The sequence below is a fragment of the Lytechinus pictus genome, chromosome 11, assembly GCF_037042905.1.
Source record: "Lytechinus pictus isolate F3 Inbred chromosome 11, Lp3.0, whole genome shotgun sequence".
In the NCBI taxonomy this organism is placed as follows: Eukaryota; Metazoa; Echinodermata; class Echinoidea; order Temnopleuroida; family Toxopneustidae; genus Lytechinus; species Lytechinus pictus.
Window position 1 is genome coordinate 22,635,600 of NC_087255.1, and position 27,257 is coordinate 22,662,856.

The 27,257-nt window shown below is 34.9% G+C and overlaps 1 protein-coding gene and 1 long non-coding RNA gene across 3 annotated transcripts; one reads left to right on the forward strand and one right to left on the reverse strand.

Annotated features, from left to right (window-relative positions):
* The first annotated feature begins 2,839 nt into the window (after positions 1–2,839).
* LOC129271023 (zinc finger Ran-binding domain-containing protein 2-like) lies at positions 2,840–16,103 on the forward strand. Of its 2 annotated transcripts, none has more exons than XM_064107127.1 (9): positions 2,840–3,241; positions 5,278–5,330; positions 6,467–6,569; positions 8,230–8,312; positions 8,884–8,966; positions 10,051–10,203; positions 10,461–10,624; positions 11,121–11,440; positions 12,971–16,103. In XM_064107127.1, the coding sequence occupies exons 1-8, from the start codon at positions 3,186–3,188 to the stop codon at positions 11,419–11,421; spliced, it is 996 nt and encodes a 331-aa protein (XP_063963197.1). In that variant the 5' UTR covers positions 2,840–3,185; the 3' UTR covers positions 11,422–11,440; positions 12,971–16,103. The 2 variants fall into 2 exon arrangements, with proteins under 2 accessions (XP_063963197.1, XP_063963198.1); XM_064107128.1 differs by having other exon boundaries at positions 3,138–3,241; positions 11,121–11,433.
* A 3,759-nt stretch (positions 16,104–19,862) lies between these two features.
* On the reverse strand, positions 19,863–25,696 carry LOC129271574 (uncharacterized). The gene is made up of 3 exons (XR_010295188.1): positions 25,618–25,696; positions 22,142–22,407; positions 19,863–21,929 (listed from the first exon to the last, which is right to left on the reverse strand). It is a non-coding gene; the product is annotated as an uncharacterized LOC129271574 (long non-coding RNA).
* Between the last annotated feature and the right edge of the window lie 1,561 nt (positions 25,697–27,257).

Here is a 27,257-nt window from a genome sequence, read left to right on the forward strand (position 1 = left end):
TGGATAAGATCTTAAATATTTCTTGGTAACCAAGAACATGATGTGCCTAATTAGTGTGACAAATTTGGAGCTAATTTGATGACCCCTCTGTGATAATTTGAATGAATCCTCTTTTTTGTCACCTTGCACAACAGTGCGAGGTTAAAGGGATGGTCCGGGCTGAAAATATTTATATCTCAATACATAGAGTAGAATTCACTGAGCAAAATGCCGAAAATTTCATCAAAATCGGATAACAAATAATACAGTTATTGAAGTTCAAAGTTTAGCAATATTTTATGAAAACAGTCGTCATGAATATTCATTAGGTGGGCTGATGATGTCACATCTCCACTTTCCGTTTTCTTATGTTATTACATAAAATCATAATTTTTTCAATATTTCATACCTGTGTGAATAATATATCTCCCTTATAATGATTTAAGTTGCAGCAATAAATATCTAATGCACTAAATCAGTTGTCAATCCAATTTTTCTAGTTCTTGGAGGAAAAAGTTTGAATAAACCTAATTTCATATAATAAAATACAAAAGAACAAATGGAGATGTGACATCATCAGCCCACCTAATGAATATTCATGACGACTGTTTTCACAAAATATTGCTAAACTTTAAATTCAATAACTTTGTTGTTTGTTATCCGATTTTTATGAAATTTTCGGCATTTATTTTTGCTTAGTGAATTCTACTCTATTTATTAAGCTATACATACTTTCAGCCTGGACCATCCCTTTAAGTGCGCTTCAATAGACTTGTCAACTTTTAATCCCTCTTTTCTCAAAAGTTACATTCTATGGTGGTGAATGTTCTTATCTTTATTGTGACAATGCCTTGAATTTTCAACTGGATCTTTGTCCTGTGGTGATGATCAAGTTGTGATGGATGCATGAAAATGACGGGGCGGGTCCACAAGGCCGATGGTTCATGAGGCCGACGGTCCACGAGGCCGATTAGTTTTCCCACGAGGCCGAGGGTCCACAAGACCGAGGGTCTGCGAGGCCAATTTTTCTCATCTTGTATTTTCTTTCATTGTAGGATGTTTGTCTATATCAGTGAAAAAGTTTCCACTTAGCATATTTTCCAATGAAAACTGAAATATAGGCCTAATCTTATAAGTTGTGGATGATAACGGACATTAATTTGGTGAAGCTTTGGTAAATCGAGACATGATTTATTCTCTAGTATCATCTCACTTTCTGATCATTAAAAAATGTGGCTGTTGAATCAATTTTCAGCCATTTTTTCTTTGCAAAACTTTAGTTTGGAAGATTTACTTGTTATTATTTCTCTGTTATGGTTTATATATTTTTTTTTCTTGGAATGTAGAGTTTATTCCATTTCACAACAGCAAGATATAGACAAACATAAGTTGACAAAGTGAAATATACCAATGACCTTTCAACTGCCAAAATCTGGATTTAAATTATAATTTCAAGATATGAATGTAATTTTTTTGATATTAGAAAGAAATCTAAAATATTTAAATACAAGCCGAATGTCTCGATCTGGATTTGTCATTAAAAACTAATGAATTTTTACTTATACATTATAGTTTGCCCGCAACTTATTCACTACAATATTGCCTGTTATAGCCATGACTTAGTTGACATTGATGAAGCGAAGACAAATATCCTGATAAAAAAAAAATCCCAATGATTTGAGAAAAAGCAGCCTCAATCGTGGACCCTTGGTTTTGTGAATCCCTGGCTTTGTTAGAAGACACTGAAATTACTATGATGATGATGGCGATGATGATATGGTGGTGGTAATTGTGATGATGATGCATGATTGAATATGCATGATGATAGATTGTGATGATGACGACGAAGGCGGTGGTGCATGGTGATGATGTTGATGACGGTACTAGTGGTCGTGGTGGAACTGGTTATCGCGGGAAAGTCTGTACTGGCGCTCGACTGGGGGGGGGGGCCAATAGTATTTTGAGACCCCAATTTTAAATCAGCCTAAATTTCTGTTCCAGCATCACCAATTTAGATATAGCCAGAGAAAGTCCTATTTTCCCCCATTCCGGAGACCCTAAAATTTGTGTTTCTTATTCCAGTGCGCTATCTAAAGTTATAGCCGGCCTACCATGCCTATAAACGTTACCATGTACGGTATGAGTATTCTTTAGTATGTGGTGGGGACATGGAAGTCTTAATTGTCCATGTTTAGCCTCCAAGAGCCGTTCTGGAGATCCCCATTTTAAGAGTAAGTTTGAGTTCCAGAGCCTCCTATTTAATGGCCACCGCACATCTTACGACTGTTCGCAATCCGATTTTGGAACAAATCGCATTTTGCTCATTTTCTGAAAATGTGAACGGAACATATTTCATTTTAGGTTAATAATTGAAAGAATACTAGTATAACCATTTTGAAAGATTGCAAGCCTTTATTTGGAGTAAAAGCCAAATTAGTTTCAAATCGTAGCCAATTGTACGACTGCTATGACGTCATTACGACTAGATATTAAATTTGCTTTTATTCTAATAAGTATGATACCCGGGATGATAGCATAGTCACAGATTTGAACATAGGTATTTGTACGATGATTTCGAACATAACACAGTAAGATTTCAAGTCTCAATATTAGCATAAAATTCTACTACATCTTATTCCAAAAGTGAGTCGCAGACCAATCGTAAGGTATCCGGTCGCCTTTAGACTTTGGTTTGGCACATAGCCCCAGTGTTTCCACTCTTCACGAAATTTTGACTTTTTCCAGGAAAGGTTCGGGAAATGAAAAGAAATCAGGAAATTCCGGGAATCCGAAAATTACAATTACACAACAATTAAATGTAGCAACTTTTAATATTCATGTTAATTCTAAATAATTGTTAACCTCGACACGTAGCTAAAAAATTTCCGCTCGCATGTAATTTTGTTCCTATTTTCAAAGAGGGCGTGGACAAAAATGTACTATATTCCTTGACTTGGGTCACATGGACCAAATTTAGGCTCGCTGTATTATTGCCCTATATTGAAAAAAATCATACTTGAAAATTCCAGGAAATGTCTTTGAATTTCGGGAAATTTTGGATTCAGTTTCAGGAAATTTATTTTGGATCTGTGAAAACACTGCATAGCCCCATATGCACCGCGGGCACGGCGCCGCCCTAGCCTAGAGCCAAATCCGTTCATCGTTTCTTTTTTCCGTGTGATGTCCCACCGACCGATGCTGTCAGCATGTCGGGGAAGAAGTTCATGGGAAATGATGGCGATTGGGTATGCAACAACGGAAAGTAAGTGATTTAGTCGTAAAGAATTGACTGGGTGATAATCAGGATAATTATTTGGATTATTGTTGGTGAAGTGAAAATGAGAACGATTAGTGCTTGGTAATGCTGCGTTTTTTGGTAGAGTGTGATTTGTATTGCATTGCCCCACTAATTGAAATCTATGTGTGGGCGCGGCGTTTGGAAAGAATGAGAAGGGATAAAGAGAAGGGAGGGAGGCGCTACGACGTCTTCTTCAAGCTACACTGACTGCCTCCTTCAGTCCTGAAGATTCTTGCAGTAGTACCGGGGACCGGCAGGTGCAATACACCGGGTGAACACCCTACTCTGACAAATTGGTTTTAACGTGACGTGCATAGGTTGTGAATGGCTATACAGTTTTACACATGATACACCGGACCAACATTTGCGTCCTTTCCGATGGACGGAGTGTTTTCCAACTGCATTCACACCCGCACTGAACACAGCTCGGTGAGGCATGCTAACACACAATGCTAGCATAAGTTTTTTTTGTTAGACGTCTTCTGCCTTTTTCTGGCATGCTGCGGGACTCGAACCCACGCACGTTGATAATATCAGTCAGTAGTCGGCGCTGGTCTGAAAATTATAATTATATTAGGATTGTCCCAGAAAATGGATATCATAAACCAAGACAAATTGTGTCTTGATAAATTGAGATTGTCCTTGTTTATGGGGCCTGGGGGCAGGTTTTTTCACGTAGACATAGCCATAGGGTCTACCTCAATCAAGTCAAGTGATGTTCGTGCATGCTCCATCTCTACAGTCAGAGTACAGGTACGCTCCACCTAAGGCCCAAACATCAAGGTCCAAAACTCACTCTGATTCTTCAAGTGCATCCTCCGGTTAGCCTCAATGTGCTAAAAATTGGTGATTTAGAGCCAACACCGAGTTACACACGTATAATTCACTGCCGATTTCAAAACATCGCATGTGCGAGTGTCCGGTTTTGCTCTGCTGAGACTTTGTCTGATCCCCTCCGTCAATAGACCAAAGTCTCCCATAGTCATAGAACTCGTAGTTGATGATGCTTTGCATGGCGCTGAACTATAGCGTCTATGGAGAAAATAGTGCACTACCGCACCCTCTTCGGCTGTTCAGTTACTCTTTTATTCCCCCTTTTGACGGAGAAAACAAAGCGTGTCACTGTGACTGAAAAAATTAAAACAATTGGCTTACCAGTTTCTTATAATATATGATTAAAGATCCAAAAATTGAATTCCAAAGAGTTGATGTCCAGTTCCAACGATCAATTGTCCTTTTTCTTTTGCAGCTTGAGCATATAATGCGCCAGCCAATCATGTTTGTGTTACTTCTACAATGATACTCGGCAGGATCCATAAGTCAGGATGTAGTGCTAAGGAAATATCTTGGGTGCTCATCTGCAGTGCATACATGTTACCAATAACTGAAGTCTAAAGTGAATAAACCGGAATTCTCAACATCTATTTTTTAGGGGGGGTTGAGGTGCATATGGAACTCTTTCTGCAAACTTATTTGAATAAAGAAGACAGAAGCTCAATTTTGGTACATTCAAAGAATTTAATCACTGATAATAAAAATAATAGTAAGAGAGAGATGGAGAGTGAGTCCACTATGATACATGTATGAATTTGAGATGAAGCACCCTCTTTGGCGACATACAGTGCGTGGTATGACAATCTCCTTTGCAGAAGCCATTGTACAGAATGGTAATTTTGGAACAAAATGGAGAGGTCTGTGACATGCCAATCCTGCTTCTGATGAATTTCTTTGTTTAGAAATCAATTCTGTTGTATACTTGATGGATATTGGAAACTATATTTATTGTATTTTGTTCTTATTTCTAACATCCAATTATCAGAATACTGGATTCTGACCAGCACCACCCTGGCGGATATTCTAGAACAAAACAATTTCGACATGACTTTGGTCTAACCTTAAAATATTTATTAACCATTGTCCACTTGAATTTTGAAAACGGGGATTTTGCTCTTTTGTATGTAGTATCGTAATATAATGAATTGTGGTTTTATATTTTGTAGGTGTAGCAATGTGAACTTTGCAAGAAGAACTCACTGCAACAGATGTGGGGCGGGTAAGTTTATTTTTATTAACCTATTGACTACTTGATTGCATTTTTATAGACTTCATGCATGAACCACACTGTTCCAGTGGGCATTGCGTTAAAAACCTTCAAAAAGTAATCTTCCAGACAAAATCATTAGAAAAGTTAATTAACCTCAGGTTCATAAACTATTATGAATACAATTTATAGAGTTCAGATTTTGTGTAAGCGTTGATCAATGTCTATTTACTATGTTAACATTTTATGGCCATCAAACAAGATGAACTGTGACATTATTTTTACCTTAAGAATAGTGCACCCCCCCCCCCCCACACACACACATTGCACCTCTCCCCTTTTGGATTTCATGATGAAAGTAATACCCTTTTGTAATGAAGATGCTTATTTTGTTTTCTTGTCAGATTTTGCTTTGCAACAAAACTTTTTCAAAAGAACCCCGTTTGTTTTGCTTGTCAACAAATTTTTGCCAAACTCATTGAACTTTTTCAAGTATCCAAAGGTGTAATAAATTTATCCCTTTGAATTGCTTCAACTCTTCAATTTTCACTTGCCTCAGATATTTTTGCGCCTTTTTGAAAAGTTGCCTTGCCCTAAAATTACAAGTCCAACCTAACAAAAAGTTGATTTGAATGAAAGAATGAAAATCAAACACCCACTCACTTTTTCTTTTGTTTTTCATTATATGACATATAAAATATTTCAATTTTCTCCTCATTGTCATGTAAAACAAAGTTTTATTCCTCCCTGAACATGTGGAATTACCATTGTTTAACATTTTGGGGTTCAATATAATGGGTCTTTATTGTCAAATCTGTAAAAAAAAAATGAAATATTGTATCATTCAAACGATAAAAACAAGAAATTGAGGGACATCATTGACTCTCTCATTGGCATATCAATGAGTTGTGGATATAACTGTTTTGTGAAAAATTAGCAAAATTCAAAATGCCACAACTTTCTTATTTTACATCTGATTTTTTGAAATTTTTGGCGTTATGCTTCTTTGACTTTTCTCTACGGTATTTACTAAACTTAACTTTTTTTGGGGGTTGGACTTGACCTTTAAGGTCTGCCCCCCCCCCACCATTATGAAATCTTGGAGCCATCATGCATCATTACATTTATTTGATATCGTCTATTTTCAGAGAAGAGTCGAATGAAGATAAAAGATGGAGGCCTGATCATTGGAAAACAGATGGCCGAGAAGAGTCATGGTCTATTCAGTGCTGATGATTGGCAGTGTAAGATGTAAGTATACTGTCATACCATCCACCTGACTGTAAAAACTGTATTTCTATAAAGGTTGAATTTCCAGATTACTTTTAATATTTTCCCTCAATTGAGCAGGATCTAAAGAACTAGGCCTAAAGCCATTTTTTAACACTGGAATCAAATAATGTTTTTCTCATTCCGAACTATTGATGTAACTAGTGTTATTAGTGCACTTTCTGCTGATCATCATATCTGAGAGTAAGTTTGATGTTATTTTTGTTACAGCTTCAAATCAATTAGTTCTGGAAGCGTGACTAGCATGTTGTATTTCTTCATTTTCTTATCCAAATTCATCAATGTCTCCCATTAACATTGGGTCGCCAATTCATGTAATAATATGTTGCATTTATGAGGCACTGGTTAATGTTGCACTCTATGCATTGTATAATTCATACTATAATCCATGGGATGCCATTTTCTCGCTGCAAATGTCAGCTGATGTATCTGTAGCCTTGGTTTTTGTCTCACCTGCATAGGAGAGTGAGACTATTATAATAGGCACCTTTTTTCCGACGGCCTATGTTGGAGGTAATTATTACATGGCTGTCATAACTTTCAAAGTTTATGGATATAGTTTATGAATTGTGGACATAGGGGTAATGAAATATCACTGACAAGTCTTAGATGACATGATGAAGGTCAAATGTCATTTAGGGTCAATGAACGTATTGTATCATTATTATATGAATGTTTGTTTTTTTTAATAATTATTTTAAAGTAGTTTTCAAAGTCAGCACTGCTACTATATTGAATCGCATAATGCAGGTGAGACTGCCAGAGGCGCTTGTCATTTTTTGCCCATGTGCCATCCTTGGGCCACAGCACAACATATAACTGGTCTACACCAGTTTGGAATCAAATAACATGGAAATATAAACAAGTAGAATTATCCTATTTGAGGTTCATGATAATCCTAGGAATATCAGGGGTTTTTTTGTCACTAAGCAAAGAAAAGTCAAATTGGGAATTGAATTCAGATCATCAGTAGACAATTGAAACTGAGAATTCAACTAAGTCAGAGAATTCAAGTAATTATCATGATAATAACATTCAGCATTATTACTATAAGTATGATGACTCGGAACTTAAGACAGTAAGATGTTCCATGTTTTAATGTTTACATTGATAAAATGTTATAACAGTCTATTCGAATTACAGACCAATCATTAGGTGTTCAGTGGCCTGTAGTGGCCTTTTAATCCGTAACTGTGTATTCACATAATTTTAACCAAAAGAAAAATAGGTGAAGGCTTCATATTTAATTTTATTCCCAATGAACACTTTCTAAATCGTCATCCATCATTGTTCATCTTGTTGACGGATACAGGGAATAATTTTACTCCTAAATTTGAATTTTGATTAGCATTTCTAGTAAAAAGAGAAAAGATTTCAACTATGTTCTGAACAGTCCTGTAAAAGAAATTGCTACAGATTTTTTTTTTGTCAAGCTGTCATAAAAAAGTGTAAAGCAAATTGTGATGTGATACCAGGAAATTTTTCCCCCATATATGTTTAACATACAATTGATCTATTCCTCAGAGGCTCTGATTAACACTCTTATTGCTTTTCCCCTCCCACCCCACCCCTGGTCCCCTCCCTGTTCACCAACCCCTCCCATTTTGATACTGATAAACAGGTGTGGTAATGTCAACTGGGCCAGGAGGAATGAATGCAATGTTTGTCACTCACCTAAATTTGGAAAAATTGAGGAGAGAACTGGTAAATATGGAATTCTTTCATTATTTATTTGTTTGTATTTGTTTTAGGTTGGGGTTAGCTTTCATTAAGTTATATAATTTGAAATGTGCAGTGGCAGCAGCCTACTAGTATAATAAAATCATAGAGAGATACATAGACGCACATCCACAATTGAATTTGTATATAGACTTATTTTCATGGATAGATATTAATTAAATTTTAATGTAGTTATCAAATTTGTTTCTCAAAAGAACATAGATCAATAAGGTTTCTTTTAATTTACTCTTTACTTCATTTTTAATTAAGTTTATTTAAAATTTCAAAATTTATTGGGTTTTTTTTTTTCATTATTAATAGTTCAGTTCACCCAGGCACTTTGTCAACACATATTAAGACTGCCCAATAAATATGTAGTAGAAGAAGTTGTCGTATAGTAAAAAAAAAAGTTGATGTATACATTATGGATGTTTTCTTTGCAGATTTCCGATACTCAAATTGTGTTTTAAGAATGACTTCACTATGCATCCTAAAAAGATAGGCTAAACTTTAATCCCTTGTCTTGGTCTTATGTTCATACTTGTATCTTGTATAGGGTATGGAGGTGGATTCAATGAGAGAGGTACAGTGGAATACAGAGAAGACAGGGGGTCTGATTCAGATGAAGAATATGATGAGGTTTGTCAGTCGGGTCTTTAAAGGGGAAGTTCACCCTAAAGAAAAGTTTGTTGTAAAAATGACAGAAAAAAGGAATGAAAAACATTGGTGAAGGTTTGAGGAAAATCTGTTAAAGATTAAGAAATTTATTAGAATTTTAAGTTTTAGATTTGTAACGTCATAAACGAGCAGCTGCCCCATGTGTTATGTAATATAAAATGCATGAATTTCATTTTTTTGATGGATACTGATGACTTATATTTGTTTTCTTTTCATGATCGGGTGTGAAATGACTTGCCTATTGATATACAAAAGGTATAATAAAAACCATTTTCAATTTTCTGAGAAAATGACATTTCATAGATTTTTTTTCCACTCGCTATGTAGGAATGCTGCTCGCATATGACATCACAAATCAAATCAAAATTCTAATAACTTTTAGATTCTTTGAGGGATTTTCTCAAACCTTTGGCAATATTTTTTCTGCTATTTTTACAATAAACTTTTTGTCAGGGTGAACTTCCCCTTTAGTATGTCTAGTTCGCATGAAGAAAATATTACACACAAGACGGGGAGGGGGGGGGATTGCTTGTCGGCTTTGCTGACTAAAAGATTCAATTGATTTGCTATTACTAGCAATAGTAAATCACTTTATTTTACTGTTGCACAAAGTACAATTTCAAATGATCAATTTTAACAGAATAGATCAATTATTTGAGATTGAAATTTGCAATTAATTGCAAATAAGCTTGAAAAAATCCACATCCTTTTGTTGTTACTTGGCAATATCTGACAGAGATAAGCAATTATAGATTGAAATAGATTTTTTCAGTTAGGTAGCAATACAGTAATCTTCCACAGTTATATCAATACAATGTACACCATAATTTAACCTGTCATGGGACTCAGTCATATAATAGTTGCAAGAAGATTTGGATATTTGTTCAGAATAAAGGTGGAGGATAAGGCGACCTATACTGTATGAGGTTATCTTTTATCTTTGTCTTTTTACTTTCATTTTCTACTGGAGCAACCTATTGTTGGAGCAAACGTCCTGGAATCGGTCCAAAATGATTTAATTTTTTTTTATACTTTTATTCAACAGTTTGGTAGAAGAAAGAGGAAATTTCGCATATCTGATGACCAACCAAAAAGTATACTCAAAGAGGTAGATGAAGAGAAGGAAGGCGAAGATGACGAAGAAGAGGAGGAGGAGGACGATGAAGGCAACCTCGATGCATATAAATTGGATTCAGATGTAAGCATTGATATTCTTTGTTGGCATCTGGCAATGGATTTTTTTTCGGGGGGGAGGGTAAAAGCCAGTAGGAAATCAAATCGTGCTAGGATTAGTGATTGCAATATTCAAATGCTCATAACTTTCTCATTATTTGTCCGATTTTTCTCAAACTTTCTTTGTTCTTATTCTTTGATTATTCTGTTTCGACACAAGCCTACTTGTTCAGATCAGAAGAGGATTTTATTTACCTTCATTGTTATTTTTCATTGACGTAGGATGATGATGATGAAGGTGGCGATCTCTCAGCTTATGCGTTAGTGGACAGTGATACGGAAAAGAAGCCATCCGGGCCAGCAGCGTCGTCGTCATCTGATACGAAGTCCTCTCAGCACTCATCCTACCGGTCAAGGAGTTCCAGTTCTAGCCGGTCCCGGTCAAGGTAACCGGGTGGTCATGTGATCAGTCACCTGACCCACATGACCGGTGTTACTCATGTCACCTGATAAATGTAGTGTTCAAATACAAGAACTGTGCCATTTGCAGCTGATCTAAACGGGTTCTTTATTACAAGGAAATTCCTGTGACTTTGATAGGGAGTTTTAAATGACAAATTCTAATGAAGCAGAAGAATATAAAATAGATGATTTGCCATTGCATACTTCTATTCTTGACTCTTATTCGATGACGGCAAATACTTGAGACTAGTTGATGCAATCCAATTTCATTAATTTTCCTCTTTACTCTTTTGTTGGAGAATGAGGTCAAACCATTCCAACAGTCATTGTTTAGGATTTTTATTGGGGATTAAATCTTTCAGAGTTTACCCCTCTATGAGGTGTCTGCACAAAAAACACAGAATTTTGTATCCATCTTTCATTGTGTATTATTACACCTTCTCCGCTCCTCACATTTCTTTTCGTTTAATTACGTTCCAGATCTCGATCCAAGGATCGCAGATCCGGTACATACTCTAGATCCAGATCCAGGTCCGGAAGCCGAGATCGCAGACGGTCTAGAGATCAGAAATCACGTTCCCGCTCCAGGAGTCGAGATCGCAGAAGATCAAGAGATCGCAGGTCACGTTCGCGTTCAAGGAGTCGAGACCGGAGACGATCTGGGTCAAAGTCATCTAGTTCATCATCAAAGCATCGGCGGTACTCAAGGTCATATTCAAGGTCAAGATCAAGGTCACCATTGAGGAAGGATTACAAGGACAGAGGTTCACGCTACTACTGAGACCACTACTAGGTTAAAGGTTTGACTGGTTGCGCTGTACATAATGTATCACATTTAATACTTAACATTCAACTTGAATGATACCATAATATATAGCTATAATAATATGAATGATGATGATTATACTTGCTTATATAGCGCTTAACACTTACTTTATCATAAGTCTCTAAGCACTCTACAGTAATGCAGCATAACTACCTTGGCTTTAGCAGAACAACTGCTATGTGCGCTGCATTTCAAGGAATAAATTCCTACCAGGTACCCTTTCACCTCGCCTGGGTTGAGTGCAGAACAATGTGGGTAAATTTCTTGCTGCAGGAAAATGCCCCATTGGCTTGGAATCGAACCCATGTCCCTCAGATTGAAAGGCGAGAGTCATAACAACTAGACGACGCCTTCAGCTATTATATAGGCCTATGACTTTTCAGACATTTGCGGTAATTTCACTTAATATTAATGTTATAGGTTGCATGGTGATTGCTGCTACATTGGACCTTTTTACTCTGAGCTATCAAATTGATATTCAGAGTATTATTTTTTTAATAAATATCTTGCTGTTTTAAAGCAGGATTATATCAGTTACTTGATTCAGTACTAGATAGTCAAGAATGTTGATATGATGACAATGATGATGGATGATGATGGTGTTGGTGATGCTGATGGTGGTGGTGATGATGATGATGATTATCGTAATCATAATGATAACATATTAAGTTTGCTAGCGAAACAAATATGCTCGGTTATACCAAGAATTTTGGGTAAATATTAGTTGCACCAATAGTTTATTTATAAATGATTTTCCAAAAAATGATTTTTTTTGTTTTCTTTGAATGTGATATAGATATTGATGAGATGAATATGTGAGAGATGATCCTTTAGTAAAGAAGATTTAGACATATTGGCCAGTATTCTGAAATCAGGTTGAACTTAGATTATGGTCTAAATCTGTTCTGAAATTATGGATAGCCAAACAATAAAATTTTTGTTTACATTGTAAGCCTCTCATGTTTACTGTGCTCTTACCTAATTCTTTAATGGTGAAGACAACTATCTTATTTATCCTCCCAAGACAGTTCAGAATGATTTAAGAGTCAAAAGAGCTGATTCATTGAATGTCTATTCAATATTGTTAGAGAATTATGTCACGATCAGCTATCCATAGTTAAACCACAACTTTATACCAGAGTTTGAATTAAACCGTACGTCAGAATACGGGCCAATTTTGCCAGCCATATTTTGAAGTATAATCATTATTATTAATCGAAGCCGTTGATTTAAATTTACTACGAGTATTTAAATATTTAGAATTTAAAAAATATGGAAGATAACAGATGTACGATAATTTTAGAGCAGCAAGATTTCATTTTTTTAGGTGCCTTTATTGAGGATTCTTCTTTCAAAATAAGTTGCACATTATTTGTTGTACAAATGTATAACAATTTCAGGAATGAGGACACTTTTTTTAAATCTAATTGCATATACTGTCAATGGATTGCTGCTTTCATGTCTAATGATAATTATATTTTATTTTCCTGTTTTGTTTTTACAGATTTATTCACGAAGAGCTGTCGGTGATATTTCATTAGAACATCAAGTTTGGTTTGTGAAGGTACCATGTGTAATAAAAATTATGTAGGTAAGTCATTAGGTATCACAGATAGGAAGGTATGTGGTCTAACGTGTGCATATTGGCAATTATAGTAGATTTCAGATTTGTGTACATTCATGCTTTCGTCTACTTAATGTCTCTTTCTTTCTGTTCTTGCCTGCTATGCTGCTATCTTTCATCTTTTCTCTCTTACCTTCTTTCACTCTTCCTTTCTCTCTCTCTCTCTGTTTTCCCCCATTCTTCTTTCTCTGACATACCTTCTTTTCTTTGTCTGCTTCCCTCCCTTCTTCTGTCCCTACCTTCCTCACACTCTGTTTTTTTTTCTGCCATCCCTCTCTGTTTCCCTCCATTCTTTCTTTGACCTGGGTCCCATAACACAAAGGTTAGCGATTAATTGTACGATTGATTTTTACGATTGATTGTACATTGTAGTCAATGCAATCAATCATCAGAAAGTATTCAATGATGATTGCTAAGTTTTTGTGTTACGGGGCACCTGTTCTCCCTCAATTCCTCACACTCTCTATCTGCTTGTCTCACTATCTCCTTGTCTCACTATCTCTTCATCCCTCCCTATCTGTCTCTCTTTTTCTTTCATGTCCTCTTTCTCCTCCCTTTCCCTCTCCTTTCTCTTTTCCCTATCAGTATCCCCTCCTTTTTTCAATCGTAAATGTGCTATTTGCCCCCTCTTTTCCAAAGTGATTTCTCAATTTCTTTTTTTTCTGTTTCTTTCTCCCATTTATTTCCTCTCAAAATAAGTTTGGCAATGCATTTGTTAAAGTGTTAAGTGTCAAAGGAATCGATGTTTTCATTGATGCATTACTTGTTGAAAAAAATTGAAAAAATATTACGCTGCTTCCTACCAATTTTGTCAATATTCTAGATAATATTATATTTTAAATGAAAATGTCAATTCTGGTACAAAAATTGGTGTCGTTTTCAACCTACATTCATATTTTACTGGTATATATGCGTTAGAGTAGACCCTTTTGCAGAAATTTCCTTTTACGCCCAGCTGTCATAAATTCGGAAGTTCATGCAGCTGAAAATAAGTTAGACAATCTCCTCGACACCCTAATTACCTTCATTAACTTTGCACTTAATTGTAATTTGGTGATTGTACATGTTTTGCTTATTCATTATTAAAACAATAGGCTACAAGTATAGACTCTGGGCTGATCTCTAATTTATGGAAACAGGCGTATATTCAATTATTAATGGCTTAGCACATGATGTTGAATTTTTCCTTTTAAGGGTTTTCATAGTTGATGTTTCATTTGGAAAGTTCTTTTAAATAATACACCTAAATTGTGTACTCATTTAGTAATCTATGGGATAAAAATGCAATAATTCAAGATTTTTTTTTTTTAATAAGCGCTATCTACATGTATGCTCATACACTTCATTTCTTTGTTGCCTAATTAATAATAGAATAATGTTATATCTGAGCAGTGTCCACCGATTTACAATAATCTCATATTCCTATCAGATATATTTACATTTAAGTAATATCAATTTTACTGTATAGCATTATACTCTGGTGAATATTAGGAATTTGAGCAAGAATTAAAATTTAACAGAGCAGTCTGTACTTAAATTTGATGCACATTTACAACTGCCAAACCAATAAAGGCAATTAGTTGTTTTTCTTCCAGTTTTTCAAATAGAACATCAGCGATATAAATATCATTCATCTCTAGTCAAACAATGAATTGTTCCTTTGAACTATTAAGGTTTTAAAGCTTGCAGTGTTATCTAAATTTTGAAATGCTGCCTTTTCTGCAAAGAGAACTTAAAAAATCAAGATGTAAATATTTTTTCAGTACGAAAATGTAAAAACTTGAGTGTACCATGAAATTGTGCCTCGCTTTTCTACTACACTTTTCTATAATTTACGTATTCCATACAACAAAGATCAAAATATTTTTGTTGAACCTCTTATCATTGTATATGAGAACACATGAAGAAACTTTTGATTGTTGAATTTTGGGACCCCATGTCCATAAAATCTGAAGTTCTGCTACATTAGACTATAGCAGCATTTTTATACATGCTACAACTACAACTATAGTACTGTAATAATGTAGTCAACTCAACATATGTATTACATTGAATTGGTAGTATTTGTACTTGCTTTGACTATCATTCTAATACATTTGGCTAACTTTTTTTCAGCCAGAAATACATACTCCTTTTATACTAGTATGGGTCCATTTTTGCAGTTTTGATCCGTTCGAACAGTACATCTTCAAAATTGGTAATGACAGTTGCAAAAATTAAGATGAGATTAGAGATACCTCAAATTTAAAAATACTAGCTCTGGTCCAATAAAAAAAAACATTGGTAAACCAATTTAAGTCACTTTTGGTCATTAAATCAAAGAATAAATGCAAAATCAGCCACCAAGAAGCGTCCATGTTTAATGTGATTGAAATTTTGAAAAAATTAATTACTTTTTGAGTATTTTATTGATTTCATTTAAAACATGACCAGTTTGTAGATTCTTTAGAATTTCTCTATTAAAGTAGATTCATGGATGTCACTTGTAGGATATTGATAGGATAATGTGAATATTAGAAGCTACTGCCTTGTTGAATTTACATTTATGAAGATTTGTATTTATTTATACCAATTTTGTGAAATCTATTTATCCATATCATTTACGTGTTTGTTTTTATAGAAGTATGGAATAATTCCCTAGTTTTAATTTTGTAGCGTTTATTACATGTAGAATTTTATTTTGAATGAACAAAAACAGTTTTCATGGAATATCCTACTTGCATTTACACAGATAATGCATGTGCTCACCTATAACAAAAAGCATAACTAGTATGACTCGTTCTCAAGCTCTTCACCAAATGATTTTTCCAATCTAGAAATGTTTTCGATATGACATTGCACTCATCACTTAATATTTTTTTCAAAAACAAAATATTTCAAATACAAGCTGACTGAATGATTATATTAAATGGTCACAGGCTCAATACAGGTAACAGCTAAATTTTCATTTGTTACCTACTTTTGCTGTTAGATTGTTAAAAAGTAATAAAGGCTAAGTTGCTGCTCAATTTTATATCACTATGCTGTTGTATACTTGTTTTTTTTTCATTCAAAGCTTCTTATGTGATGTTGAATATATTTGAAGAAGTGGAAGATTATGACTGGGAGGTGGGTATGCATATTCTTATAGAGCAGTGGATCGTGCTCTTTTAATTTCAACCAGCATAACTGAGATGAAGCAATACAGGATATTCAGTTTATATATACACTTATTGAAGATGATCGTGACTGGGAGGGGAAATTTTAATATTTTGTTGCGGTTTTGAAAACGTGCAATACATTTGAAAGCTCTTTGGATCAAGGGCAGCTCTACAGACTTTCAGTAGCCATCTTAACATAGGTATATTATTATTATCATTTAAGGAGAATTGAAAATGTTTAGCAGTACCTAAGACATTACAAGTGGAAGACTGGACTCTTCAGCGACTTTTTTTTTTTTAAATGCTAATTTTGTTCGTGGGATGGGCACCAAACAGCTTCAGGTAGGTAAGACTTTTTAATCGGAATGCACTTGTGTATAAAACATGGAGGAAATGAAAGAGAGGGTGAGACGGAGGTGCAAAGGGATAATTCCACCGGGCCACTCCTGTGTTAAAGCATTTGCACAGGTTACCAGTTGACAAAAGAATTTCTTACAAAGTTGCACTGTTAGTTTATAATTTTATGCATAAAATGGCACCCGAATACCTCTATAGTTTACTTAGATCCCACACCGGCCACATAGACTTTGTTATAGTGAAGACACTACAATTTTACACATTCCTAGAGTTGTTTCAAAAGGGGGAAGCTAGTTTTGATTTTTGCGGTCTCAAATAATGGAATAGTTTACCAATTCACCTACGATCATGTACTTCTGTTGAATCTTTTAAAAGAAATTTGAAAACATTTATTTTTGTTGTAGTGTAACTGTAATATTGGAGAGCAATTTGTACAGGGCGCATAGAGCAATTTCAATTGATTATGTGCTACATAAGTACCAATTTATTATTATTATTACTCTCCCAGAAATCTTGACATTAGTTTCTAATAATTATGCTAAAACATCAAAATCGCTCTCATTTCCCCCATATGTTTTCTACATCACCTCAAATGACAATATGTGAATGTACATCTGCCAAAGGCTGTAGGGCGCTCTTTCCCGGCATTACGCACTCTATCGAGTCTCCAGTCTTCCCCTTGTAGTATTTTTGCAAAAACCTTTTCATGTTCAGGAATTAGTGTAATGAAAATAGAATGATACATTTTGGGGAAAGATTTTTTTCGGGGCTACTTTTGAGCTCACCAGACCGAACTTGCCACATTGTATTAAAGTTTAACTTGGACCTTATGTGAATTTCAGGGGCTCTTTTAGTTTTCCAGGGCTCTGTTGGGCATTTCAGGGGCAGATTTTCCCCAAGCCCCCATGTAATAATTTGATATTATGGAACATTTATAGAATGTTTTTAACAAACTTAGAAACGAGGTAATCATGGCCAACTGTGTGCAGGTTTTAGAAAAATGAAACCAGATTTAGATATCGACGGGTGGGGGGAGTAATCATGTCAAGCGTGATAAAAATAGAATGATACACTTTTAACTCTGATATCATGGAACATTTATAGAATGTTTAACAAACTTAGAAACAAGGTAATCATGGCCAGCTGTGTGCAGGCTTTAGAAAAATGAAACCAGGGCCCCGTCTTACAAAGAGTCAAGATTGATCCAATCGGTTGTAACTATGGAAATCCTACAATGTCATAATTTTTTCTTTCGGAAATTTGTTTGATGTCCTTTGAAAACAAAAAGAAGCATACTGAAAACAGATAATGTATGGATATACATCATTTCTAGTTATTGTTTTGAACAAACATGTATTTTAGATGTTGATGTTGCTGGCTTTCCATAGTTGCGATAGATCAGATCAATCGCAATTCTTTGTAAGACGGGGCCCTGATTTAGCTTTCAAGTGGGGGGGGGGGGTGGAGTAATCATGTTCAATCTTTTTCTCTCTGTCTTCTGAGTATTTCACAATCTCTCCTTCGCTTCTCTCTCGGCTTTCACCATGTATTTCTCACTCTCCATTGTCTCACCTGCATAGCAGAGCGAGACTATAGGCGCCGCTTTTCCGACGGCGGCGTCAACATCAAATCTTAACCTAAGGTTAAGTTTTTGAAATGACATCATAACTTAGAAAGTATATGGACCTAGTTCATGAAACTTGAACATAAGGTTACTTAAGTATTACTGAACATCCTGCCTGAGTTTCAGGTCATATGACTAAGGTCAAAGGTCATTTAGGGTCAATGAACTTAGACCATGTTGAAAGAATTATTTTCAAAATCTTAACCGAAGGTTAAGTTTTTGAAATGACATAACTTAGAAAGTATATAGACCTAGTTCATGAAACTTGGGCATAAGGTTAATCAAGTATTAGTGAACATCCTGCTCGAGTTTCAGGTCACATGACCAAGGTCAAAGGTCATTTAGGGTCAATGAACTTTGGTCAAGTTGGGGGTATTTGTTGAATTACTATCATAACTTTGAAAATTTATGGATCTAGTTCATGAAACTTGGACATAAGGTTAATCAAGTATTAGTGAACATCCTGCCTGAGTTTCAGGTCACATGACCAAGGTCAAAGGTCATTTAGGGTCAATGAACTTGGGCCAAGTTAGGGGTATTTGTTGAATTACCATCATAACTTGAAAAATTTATGGATCTAGTTCTTGAAACTTGGACATTAGGTTAATCAAGTACCACTGAATATCCTGTGCGAGTTTCAGGTCACATGACCATGGTCAATGGTCATTTAAGGTCAATGAACTTTGGCCGTGTTGGGGGTATTTGTTAAATTACCATCCTAACTCTGAAAGTTTATGGATCTAGTTCATAAAACTTGGACATAAGAGTAATCAAGTATCACTGAACATTCTGTACGAGTTTCAGGTCACATGACCATGGTCTCAAAGGTCAATTAACTTTGGCCATGTTGGGGGTATTTGTTGAATTACCATCCTTACTCTGACAGTTTATGGATCTAGTTCATAAAACTTGGGATATAAGAGTAATCAAGTATCAGTGAACATCCCCTGTGAGTTTCAGGTCACAAAACCAAGGTCAAAGGTCAGTTAAGGTCAATAAACTTAGGCCATGTTGGGGTAATTGTTGAATTGCCATCACAACTTTGAAAGTTTATGGATAGAGTGAATGAAATGTGGACATGGGTGTAGTTGGCAAGTCTTAAGTCACCGTTCAAATGTCATTTATGGTCAATGAACGTGGTATTATGTCATCATATGAATGGTGTTTTTGTGAAGGATTATTTTATAGTAGTTTTCAAAGTTAGCACTGCTGCTATATTAAATAGCGTAATGCAGGCAAGACTGCCAGACGCATTCCACTTGTCTTTCTCTCCTATGTATGCTTCTTTTGCCATCTGGGCCCCGTCTCACAAAGAGTTGCAATTGATCCAATCAATCACAACTATGGACGGCCAGCAACGTCATCATTATGCACGTTTGTTCAAAATATTTTCTAATTATGATGTATATTCAGGCATTCATTGTTTTCTTGAAAATTCGGTGTGCTCTTTGTTTACAAAGGACATTGTGCAAATTTCCTGTAGAAAAATTATGACACTGATGGATTTCCATGGAGTTATGATTGATTGGATTAATCGTGACTCTTTGTAAGACAGGGCCCTGATCATCCTGTCATGTTCACACCATCAGCCTGTCTCTCTCTCTCATTTCAACCTTTGAAATGGTATTTAATCTATTATGGGAAAAACAAATATCTGAGATTTGTGTTTATTGTGAAGGAAAAAGCTTAGAAATGACGTAAATGATAATTGCATATTTACTGAAAATATAAGTGCAAGAAGAAATGTCATCTCAAATTTGTCCATCCTCGGATGTTACATCAATAAAGCTGATCTTCTATTTTCCATGCACATGTACCCTTTATGAAGATGTCAACGTTTCTTTTGTGGTAAATGGCAATTTTCAGAGGTACTCCAACTTAAATTTGAGTTTTATCCTGATGTTGACGCAGCAGTGATGTCCCTCTCTATGAGCCAGGGGTAGACTGATCTGGACCCCACATCATTAAGCTTCACAATTAATTGTAAGCCCGATTTCTATGATTGATTGAAATTATTATTGTGTATGATGATCAATCGTTAAATCAGCCCAATGATGGATCGGTAAGCTTTATGTTGCAGGGACCAGAGTGTCATCCAAGATCCTCTCTATAATTCTAAATTTCACTGACAATTTGACAATCCTTATCTGGAAAAAAATTCCTTTATGAGGCAATACTCAAGTGTGCCACAAAATGTCTACGCCATATTCACACAAAAGTTGTCTGTTATATATTTATCCCCATTCAAGGTTTTGCTTTGTCTTTCTTCCATAAATGCTTGTATCTATTGGCATCAAAGTTGTCGTCTAGATCATCTTCTATTTTCAACTTTTTCTTGGGCTGGTATCTGGCAAGGCGAATCTTCTTTTCATCCGCTGGTAACATGTTGACATCCACAGGTAGCTGGAGAGAGAAACATAAAAAAGAGAAAGAGGAGGAATTTGGGTTACGATTTTGACATTGACAAGGAAGACATTGCTGCCACTTCTGCTTAGAACTATTATGCAGGTAGTCAAAAGTTACACAATAGAAGGCATTACATAGTACCGGGTATGCAAAATATAGACTAAAGATAAGTGCAAAAGTTTTCCTGAAGCCACATTCTACACATCGATTAATTTTCATCATATGATCATTTTAAAAATGACACATAATAGACTCACATAGACTTAAAGATTTACATCCCTTCTAGGTTTTTTTGAGCGAGCACACACACTGTATTTCATCCAAATTTATTTAGCTGCAAATAAGACAGTAAATGTATACTTTTTAGGCATATTTAGTACATTTAAAGAAAAATATGTGGTGATTTGATCCCTCTGTACAGTACGTGCCAGAAAACACGAAACCGAGAATTATCAATAAGTTTTTAACTTATCACAATACAATAGACAAATGACCTATCATTGTAAAGTTTAGAGTCTCCTCTTTCATCTGGTATTTCTGAAATGACTTCTTAATTCACGAACTGGTGAATAAAAACGATTTTGAGGGTTGCCAAAAAGTCACTTGACAGGCTCTATAATTTGATACCTAAATCTCAAAATATGGTCAAGAAATAACAAAGCTCTATTTATTTAGAATGACAATTCTAATAATTTTATAAGGTAAAGATGCTTGACAGGTTAGCTGTAGGACTTACTTAACAGTCAACACTCCATTTCAAGCCATGTAAGAGTCTTTTGATAACCTTGTTAACCGTGTGATAGCTATGGTAGCGAATATGCAAAAACAAGCATTATTTCAAAGAAACAGTACTTCGTTAACATTTCTTGATCATTTTCTGTGATTGAGGTATCAAATTGAAGAGCACATATTGAACTTTAATAGACATGTGATTTTATTATTAATATTCAGATGCCACCTCCAAGTGACCTTTTGGTATACATTGCTTTCTTCAAATTGTTTTTTACTCACTCATGCATGAATAAGGAATAATTCAAGTTATTCCAGATAAAAGGGGACATTTGATTATTTTGTCTATGGTATAAGTGATTAAGTAATGATAAATCATCTATAATTCTTGGTTTCAGTTTTCTGGGATGCACTGTATAGAGAGTTGAACTCACACGTATAGATCTACATTATGTCACGCATTTCATGCATTATCAATTTGGTAAAGAAATTATCAACCTGTAAAAAAAATAATATCATATCTCTACACCTTATGAAAAATGGGACCATCTTGTTTCAGAAGTCAATGTATTTTTCAATGTTTCTAAGGGGGTGTTGCATGAAAATATTTGCAATCAATCGCAAATATTCTGTTGCAATTGATTGATCACTTTTAACTATAGCAAATCAGATTACACTCCTTGTTTCATGGAGCAGATTAGCAATCAATCCCAAATTTGCAAGTAATTGCACGGCATATGCTTGATTTCGGGAACAAAAATAGACTTGCAATTGATCGCAAGTTTCTTGCAACGCCCCATAAGAATCGTGAAACAATCTTGAATACCTTTAAAATTTTCCTTGGTTCAGCATATTTGATGCGAAATGTTGATCCATCAGTGTTGACCACTAGAGTTGGGTACATGCGAGAATACACCTTACGATTTGTCTTGGCGATAGCTGCTCTGTTAGAACTCCACCTGACAAGATTCAATGAAAAGGGAATATTTGCAGGGCATTTGGCCCATAGGAGTGTTTTCATACATCTGCACAACCTCGATGCCTCCATTGTTATTGGTGATCTGAAAGAAAATTTAAGAATAAATTATCAAATACATAAACATTATTGAATAATTTTGTAGTAATATCCATCCCACAGTGCTGAACATATAGGGCTGTGGGTGACAACAAATGAAAATAGCTGAAACTAAAAAGGTCCTCTATAGTTGAAGAGAGGAAATTTACAAACCATTGAGGGGAAAAAAATGAATATAAAAAACAATAAGGCTGACCGCTATAGACATCCATAATTGTTCTAAAACAAAACAAAAAAATATATATAAAAATGTTACTCCTCAAATAATCTAATGTGGAAAATGTTTTATTCCTAAGTCTGCAACCACATACAACGCATACTCAAAAAAGGTATTTAATTATTGTTTTTTAACGAAAGTACTTGATTCCATTCATTTATGATCTGTTTTTTCTACATATAATCTTGGGGATATACTTTTTTTATTCACAATTCTCAAAAACTGCAAATTAGAACATATTTTTGTGATGCCCTCTATTGGTGGAAAGTCACAACTGTTGTAACCCATAAACTCTCCAATTACAAAAAAAAAATAGTTTTGAGCAAAGGCATATAAAGAACTGTAAATTTATGAGTAGAAACTGACTACCCCAAAACAAAAGCTAAAAAAAAAGAAATATATTGGTGAAGATTTGATGAAAATCTGTCAAAGAATTCTAACACAGAATTGAATTTTGAAATTTGTGATGTCACAGATGAGCAGCTCAGTTAGTTTTTTTTATACATCACTCTACATGTACATGTGATATGAAGTTTTAAAAAAAATTGCATTTTCTAAAAAATTGAAAGTGAATCTAGTTTCAAGCAGGGGATATCATCAGGTCTATTCATACACTCTTCTATTCATCATGCTTCATTGTATACTAATAAGCCAGTTCACGGTTAGCTCATGATCAACTTTTCTCAAATGACCTTTGTGATTTTTCATTAGGATAAGCACTATCATTAGCTTACCGTAGAGAATTCAAATTCTAATAACAAAAGGCATTGTATAGACCAGGTGACTAGAATAGTACATCAGGGATAAAGTTTGGAAATCTGTTTTATTGTCTGCCTTTGGCACATTTGACTATTGTTTAGGCTACTGTCAAATACCAGTGATTATGAAGGCTCTATTTATTACTCTTCAGCTTGGATGTGATAAATATTTTGAAAGGAATACATGAATAATCATCAAATCACAAATGCCTATGTCAGTGAATTTGAAAGCCACCTTCATGGTTGTCTCCAATGACCTTTTTCTGCTCGTGCGCAGTTTACAACCGTGAACAGGCTTATTGTAATACTTACTTCATAGCATAGATATATGGGGGAGCCACTCTCATACATTGCACTCATTCAATGAACAAGGTTATGATATAACCTTGTCTTTGTTAGGACTCCCTGTGTGGGGAAATAAGGTTGGCAACGTTTGGCTTATTTTCTCTTGTTCACCCCAACAAAAAATTTCGCTTAATTTCACACAACAGTCGGAACATCCTGGTCGGTGTGCAAATGATGACTGATGTCATCCACTCACTATTTCTTTTGTATTCTAGTATATTCTGATTTTCTCCCCCTTGTCATGTGAAATCAAGGTTTATTCCTCTCTGAACTAAACATGTGGAATTAAAGTTGTTTAACATCATGTGGTTCAGTCACGTTTTTTTTACATTGTCAATTCTGTAAAAATTGAAATATTATATAATTCAAACAATAAAAAACATAAGAAATAGTGAGTGATGGACAACATCGAATCTCATTTGCATATCACTGAATTGTGCATATAACTGTTTTGAGAAAAATAAGGGAAACTTTAAAATGTCATTACCTTCTTATTTTACATCCGATTTTGATGAAATTTTCAGCGTTATGCTTGTTAGATTTTTCTCAATTGATACAAATCAACATATTTCTAGGGTGGACTTGACCTTTAAGGACAAATGCTTTTTTTTTACACTGTCAGTTTCCAGTGCAACGATTCATCATATAACTTCAGGATGCTACATTCACATAGCCTTTTTTGAAGCACTTGCCAGTCGGGCAAGTAGATTTATGAATAGTTTGAAAATACTTGCCCAAAAATATATTTCACTTGCCCGAAAATAAAATCCATCGAAACAAAGTTTTACCACTTGAAAACAACAAAGTATTGCGGTTTTATACCACTGACTTTTTTTCTCTCTCTTTTTGAACATGAACTCATGTACTTTGTATTTTTATTTTCAAAGTGATCTTATCTTGGCCATCATGACCAAAATTAGGGTTAATTATTAACCCTAATTTTGCTCCTAACATGTATTTCAATGTACTTTGTAGGGACCAAGGCACACAATAAAAAGAGAAATCACTAACATTACCTAAACTTAAAGAAAGAAAGAATAAATAAAATAAATTAATCAATCAATAAATAAATAAATTGCAAAGAAAGCAAGAATGAAAGAAAAAAAGAGATCAAGGAGCATAAAAGAAAGGACGAAAAAAATAAATTCATAAAAAAATACATAATAAAAAAAAAAGAAAGAATGAAAGGAAGGAAGGAAACAAAAATAGGACAAAAGAATGGATGAAAAAAGCATGAACGAGAGAAAGGGAAAAAAGAGATGAAGGGAGAAGGAAAGAAAGAACAAAATGAAGAAAAGAAAAAGGAAAGAGAACAAGAAATTAAGGAGAAAAGGGGAAGGGAGGGTGAAAAAAAAACCTTACAATCAGCGCATAATACGATATACAAAGAAAAAGTAACACCAATCCTCTATCAAGAAAATCATCAAATTCGTCTTGAAACATATATTTTATTATTAATTTGTCACGCGCAAAAAATAGTTTTTCTTGGAGGGTAACAACTAACACTAACACTAACAGTTACATGTTGGCTTGTGGCAAGTGCGACGCAAAGAAAACGGTATTTGGAAAGCCCGGTATTTAAATATCAAATAATTTTACCTTATTCATAATTTTCATATTTGGAACAGCAAAGTGCGAATTTTTCTTGGATTCTTAGGATAGTTCCGTACACCATCCATACAGACAGTACCATCATTTTACAAACAAAATAATCCACACGCGGGACTGCGACTGAGGTGACTGATACTAAGCCTAAGGAACGAAGGACACATCGGTCGAAAATCCGAAATAACTGCTAATATTAAAATATTATTTTACAATTAAGACAAATAAAATGAAATATACCGAAACATTATGCTAAATCATTCCAACTTACCGCCTTTTTATAGACAAGAACGGGATTTTAGAAGGTGCTAAAAGAAATTTCCATGATTACCACTATGCGAACATTGTCAATAGATGGCGGTATACTCTCACTAGCTATCTCTCTCTCTCTCTCTAGCTCTCTAATCTCATCTCTTGCTCGATAATAGTCGTCGGAGTAATCTCTCTTTCAAGTGTTGAAGAGAGCGACGATTGATGATGATGATGATGGTCTGATGGTGACGATGATGATGATGCTGATGATGATGGTGGTTGTGGACGGTGGTGGTGATGATACTGACGATGATGATGGTGATGATGATGATGATGATTCTGATGATAATGATGAAGATGAGGATAAATATAATCAAAAGGGGCGGGAAAAAAATGACATCCACATTTTCTGCTCGTAGTTCTAAAAGAGGAGTTAGAAGGGGGTGTCGTAAAAAACACTGAATTTTGGGGACATGTTAAACGCAACATTGAAAGCACTTTTTTTTCAGGGGCCGGGGGTCCAGCTGCTTTCGCCAATGTTTCCCCAACAGCCGTTGGAAGCTGATTTCCAGTTTGTTTCTTTAGTCCGATGGCAGTTACTTCTGAGCTTTATTCTTTAAACAATATAATTGTATCTCATTAGCTCTAATTAAATAATGCGAGCGCGAAGCGAGAACAATTTTTTTTATCTATTTCGTCCTAAAAATTGAACATTCAGAGCAATGTCTATGATCATGAACAATTGATGCTTATGTAACTAAATAATTACTGTGAGCGCGAAGCGCGAGCTGGAATTTTTAGTATATAGGCCTATATATACTAGCCTGATCGAAAAGGGGACGTGCTAAGAACTGTTTGCCGTTCCCCCATGAAGACGACACATATATCAACAATCAAATAATGCGAGAGCAAAGCATAAGCACTATGTCAAGAACTAAATAAAAATTATGCAAACAAAAATTGTGAAGAGGATTATGGATCGCACTTGATAAATTATTTGAACGAAATGTTTTCTTTTTGTATTTTTACCTAGGAAAGTGACATTCTAAGCACATTTTGTCATCATATAGAAAGGAAATATCTTCCTATCCTCTTCCTTAGCGCTAGATGAAAGTTGTTGATAATTATTCCGATATGAAAAAGTGACAATCTAAGGATTAAGAATTCATATTATCTCATTTAAATTATCTAACAGGCTTAATGAGGGCGCGAAATTTGTTGATATAAGGCCTGAAAACTAATCGTTTTTAATAACTTTTGTAAATATGAATAAGATGCATGGGTTAGTATATTCTTAACGCGAGTGCAAAGTGCAAGCCGAAATTGTTGATAAGCTGTCATGAAAAGGGGGTTTTAATTAGTTTGTAAGAATTCATAGATGAATATCTCATTAATCAATATTTTGAGAACTTTAATTATTAGGTAATTCAAAAATTAAATAATGCGAGACCGACTTGCCAATGAGAAAGGACGCGGGGAAAGGAGAAAAATCAACAAGTTTAGTACGTACCTATAACCATGATAACATTTAGAGATGCATGTTCTCTCCATTCAATTAAAAGATGCAGTAAATTGAAAAAAAAAAACATATAGGCCCTATTCTTTTCAGGAGTTCTATTTTCTATAATATTCCTTTCAGAATCTCATAGACCCAGCAAA